Source organism: Cryptomeria japonica, chromosome 1 (assembly GCF_030272615.1).
Source record: "Cryptomeria japonica chromosome 1, Sugi_1.0, whole genome shotgun sequence".
In the NCBI taxonomy this organism is placed as follows: domain Eukaryota; kingdom Viridiplantae; phylum Streptophyta; class Pinopsida; order Cupressales; family Cupressaceae; genus Cryptomeria; species Cryptomeria japonica.
Window position 1 is genome coordinate 313,009,574 of NC_081405.1, and position 4,658 is coordinate 313,014,231.

At 38.7% G+C, this 4,658-nt stretch overlaps 1 protein-coding gene across 1 annotated transcript; it reads left to right on the plus strand.

The window, feature by feature from the left end:
* Positions 1–898: 898 nt before the first annotated feature.
* LOC131857379 (uncharacterized) lies at positions 899–1,309 on the plus strand. Its single transcript, XM_059209861.1, has one exon. It carries the CDS (start codon positions 899–901, stop codon positions 1,307–1,309), a length of 411 nt encoding a protein of 136 aa, XP_059065844.1.
* Positions 1,310–4,658: the final 3,349 nt, after the last annotated feature.

The following is a 4,658-nucleotide window of genomic DNA, read 5'->3' on the forward strand; positions in this document are numbered from 1 at the left end:
TTCGCTTTCAGAGAAACAAGCCTTTGTTGTGGTCAAAGCTGTAAAACAATTTCAGTATTACATTTTGCACTCTCACTCTATGGTTTTTGTTCCAGATTCCGCAGTGAAAAGCATTTTAACTTAGCAAGAGGTTGGACTCAATAAAAGAGCAACATGGGTAACAAAAATCCAGGAATATGATCTAGACATTCGCCCTACAAAGACAGTCAAAGGACAAGGCTTATGTAAATTGATAGCAGAAAATAAGGTTGAAACAGGAAAAGAGTTACCATTGACCCTGTTTATTGGATTACAAGATACCTGATTTTCTGATGTGGCCTACTATTTGACTTATGGCAGCTGCCCAAGTCATTTGTCAGTGAAGGAGCAAAGGAATCTTAAGTTAAAGGCTACTAAGTATGTTATTTGGCAGGATGTCCTATACAAAAAAGGTTTGGATGGAACATACTTAAGGTGTGTGGATAAGCCTCAATAGCAAAAACTTCTGGAGGCTTATCATGATGAAGCCTGTGGTGGGCATTTCTCATCCTCTGTAACTACCTTCAAGATTTTAAGGAATTGCTTTTATTGGCCTGGCATGTTTCGAGATGCGTATATTTATGTTAAGGAATGTGAAAAATGCCAAAATTTTTCTGGGAAACCATATTTAGTGGCTTTGCCTCTAAGGCCTATGGTAATAGATGAACCCTTCAAACAGTGGGGTATTGATTTCATTGGGCTGATAAATCCTCATTCCAGTGCTGGGCATATGTACATTTTGATAGCAACTAATTATTTTACCAAATGGGTGGAGGCTATTCCCACCAAAAAGGCAAACTCAGAGGTCGTGTGTAAATTTCTCAAAGATTGCATCCTAGTCCGTTTTGGAGTTTCTCAAAAGATTGTTGTAGATAACGCAATGTATTTCTCCTTTGAAGAACTAACTATGTTTATCTATGAACATCAGATTACCCTCTCACATTCCTCTAATTACTTTCCACAAGGTAATGGACTGGCAGAATCAAGCAACAAGAACTTGATAGCAATTATGAAGTTGGTTGACGAAAATGCTCGAAATTGGAATATGAAGGTATATGAAGCTTTATGGGCAGACATAATTATGCCTAAAAGAGCCATCGGAATGACACCTATTGAGCTTGTGTATGGGATCGACACAAAACTTTCTTTACCCCTGGAATTGTTAGCAGCCAAGCTTCAGACAGTAGTGGAGGATTCTTTTTTTCAGAATGCTCTAGAGAAGAGGGTTATGTATCTAATGAAGTTGGAGGAGGAAAGAGAGATGTTGGTGGATAGAATTATGGAGCATTAGAACAGAGTGAAGAGGATTTTTGACATGAGAGCTCGACCAAGAGGTTTCCTTAAAGGAGATGAAGTACTATTATGGGATAAAAGGAAAGAACCAAAGGGTGCCCACAGCAAATTTGACTCATTATGGAAAGGCCCATTCAAGATCTGCGAAGTGGTGGGATAAAATGCTTTTAGACTCAACTATTCCGATGGAATGGTTATGCTCTATACTTACAATGGGCAAGATCTCAGGCTCTACAAACTGTGAAACCTATGGTTGGGATTTCCTGTATATAGTAGTTTAGGTGTTTTGTTTTGTGTTTGTTTAGGTGTAGGTCTTCCTTTGTTCCCTTGTCTATTTTTAGTCATGCAAAACTAGAGATTTAGATTTCTTTGCGTATTCCTTTGCAAAATACAATCCCCAGTCAGAGCCAATGTTACTGCCTCATTTATCCTTCATAACAGGAGTAAATCACCCTATAAAATTTCATTTGGAGTCCTTGTCTTTCTTGCAATGCCTTGGTTCAAGCCTTAGTCCATTTGTAAATTGTCTTTAAATAAAAAATGCCGAGTTTTACTAATTTGTCGAACTCCATGAACATATTGAACCATTTTGAACCGGATTCATTAGGTTCATTTAGGTTCCGTGGGTTCTTAAGTGTCTTGGGGCTTTTTCATACTAACAATCTTTTAAAGTGTTTTGCAGTGGTTCCTTATTGGTCCCATTCGGTGATGTGTTATATCATTTCTAAAGGCTTTGAAATCTTTAAACCTAGTTCAAAAGGTTCAGACATGTTCAATATGTTCAACACAGTTCAAATGGTCAGCAACACGTGACATAGTTAATCCTTTCAGAAAAGATTTCTCTTGGGCATGGTGTACACCTTGAACTACTTGAACCTCAATGAAGTCTATTCAGAATGTTCATGTGTGTTCAAATTTGGTGGGTCCCATGAGTTAAAAGATTTGATGGTGCATTAATTGCCAAGTATGAGGAAGGCGAACCATATCTTGGGTGACATCAATTGTTGGAGTTTTGAAGTAGGTAATCATTTTGGGAACTGGTGGTTATTTCAAAAATGCTGCCATGCATTCAATGCATGTGTGCAATGTCCAATTCACAAGCTCAATACACTTAAACTGATGATTGAAATTATTGCACTTAATAAATCCGTATTATTGCTCCTGCTATAAGGTATGAGAGGATTTATTCTCTAAAAATTTGTTCATCATCGCTGCGGTGTTATTTTTCTTGGATAGAAGATTTGTTTGCTGGTAGCCATCTAGTTGCTCTCAACAATGAAGGTGAGTCCATTTCTTGTCCTCTCCAGTGATTTTTACTTGCATTTCTTCTCTTGTAGTAAGGTTTGTTGAAGGAAAATAAGGCTTGTCATTCATGAATTATGAAGTCCACTTTGCACTTGTTCGAGAATGTTTTTAGTCTTGCATGTACAGAGCCCATAGTCAGTGATGCCAACCTTAAAGGGGAAAATCTTGAAGTTTTAAAAGAAAGGGTATTGATGGTTCCTTTGGTGTGGAAGTTTTGAGTAGTGGTCTCATAGAGGCAGCAGCCTTTCCCCTAGCTATCCCTTGCCCAGAATTGGTTAGGGAATGTATTGCTAGGTATGATCCATCCTCCGAAACCATCAGGAGAGACAATGGTGAACCTTCCTTGCCATTAACCGCGAAGTAATTTCCTCTATTTTCAAGATACCTGGCTACCAGTTCTCAAACCATTTTCCCGCCTAGTCAATCACCAAGCTCAACAAAGACTGAACTGGGCACCGAAATAACGTAGAAAAATATTGGTTGAAGGTTCCAGATTGCCCAGGAATCCCAATAAGAATCATATGCTGCCTCACATTCACAATGTCATGTTACTGTTGCACCGAGTCAGAGGCTCTGCGGAAGCCTATAGTTTCGATGAATGGATTTATTGCTATGTGTAGCTAGTATTAGAAGGGAAGCAATACCTTGATTGGGCAGAGTTAATTGCCGATTCAATGAGGGAGTAGCTGAGTATGGCCAAACAGTTTAAGCAACATTTCTTCATGTCTTTGTATCTTATATACTATTTGTCATGTGTGAAGGAGATAGTTGGAATACCTAGACAACCCACTGAGGAGGAGATCCCCGTATATGATATTTACCCTATGTTGCAAAAGGATAATGCCTTGCAAGACTTTAGGAGGGTAGACAATGCCTTTCTAGGAGATTTGTGCTATGAATTGAAGAATATGAAAACTAAAAGAATTTCTGAGGATGCACAGGCACTGGTGAAGAGGTTTGGCAGCTTCTTTATCCAGTTTACTCATTTCTACTATATAAGGATAGGTGGTTTTGAGGAAGAGCGCTTCAAGCTTCCTCATTTTTGTTCAGATTGTTTTGTTTTACTAGAGGTATGTACACAACTGACTACTGTGATTAAAAAGTTTCAACCTAGAGACAAATGGGAGGGTCATTTTCCCATTCAGTTAGGTATGATATCTTGCAGTTCAATGTTGGACGCTTTGAGTATTGGAACGAACCTGAAGAATTTCAATTTTCCCCTATATCATGAAAGGAAAGGTTTTGATAATAAGGGTTTCTCTCGAAGTCTTGGTCTAATGTCGTATCTCCTAATTCCACAATTAGAGGACTTCTGGGAGGATCGCAGTGATGAACTCGAGGTGTTCAAAAGGGGAAACATGAGGATGGTGGTGGAGCAAGTCATTTTATTATAGGTAAAGCTTGACATAGATGGGCATGAGGAAGATTATCTAGAACTTTTTGAACCTGGATACTTAGCTCAAGCCAAAATCAAAGTGTCCTATATCAATTAGAGTGAGAAATAAGAGGACAATATATAGCTGAAAACAAAAAGGGTTTTGGAGAGAACCGCATAATGGATTGAAAGGAAGAATGCAGTGAAATTAGGCACCAAGTCTAACTCTGTGAGAAATAGTGAGGTTACTTTGTGTTCACCAAAGCATTTTTGTAATAATTCTTATATGCCTATTCATGTAGGTAAGGATAAAAAGCTACCTTAGGTTAGGCACAAGTCTAATCCAACTTTGGATTTCTCCACTCCTCGACATACCTGGTCACGAAGTGTTGCTCAGAGAAGGATGGATCAAGCTAAGGATACAGAGGTGAAGGATAAGATTTTGGAAGCTTAGATATTTAAGGTTGAAGATCTGGACAGTGATGTTGCTAATGCCCTAGATTCCCATGCAGTTACTATAGCTATGACACCACCCTCCAAAACGATTGAAGGAGCAACTAGTTCCAGCGCAACCCCTAAGTGGCTGACCACTTCAGTGAACAAAAAATGAAGTTCCATTCCCATGACTATTCCAATTCAAGATATGGTCGTTAAGTACACAAAGAAG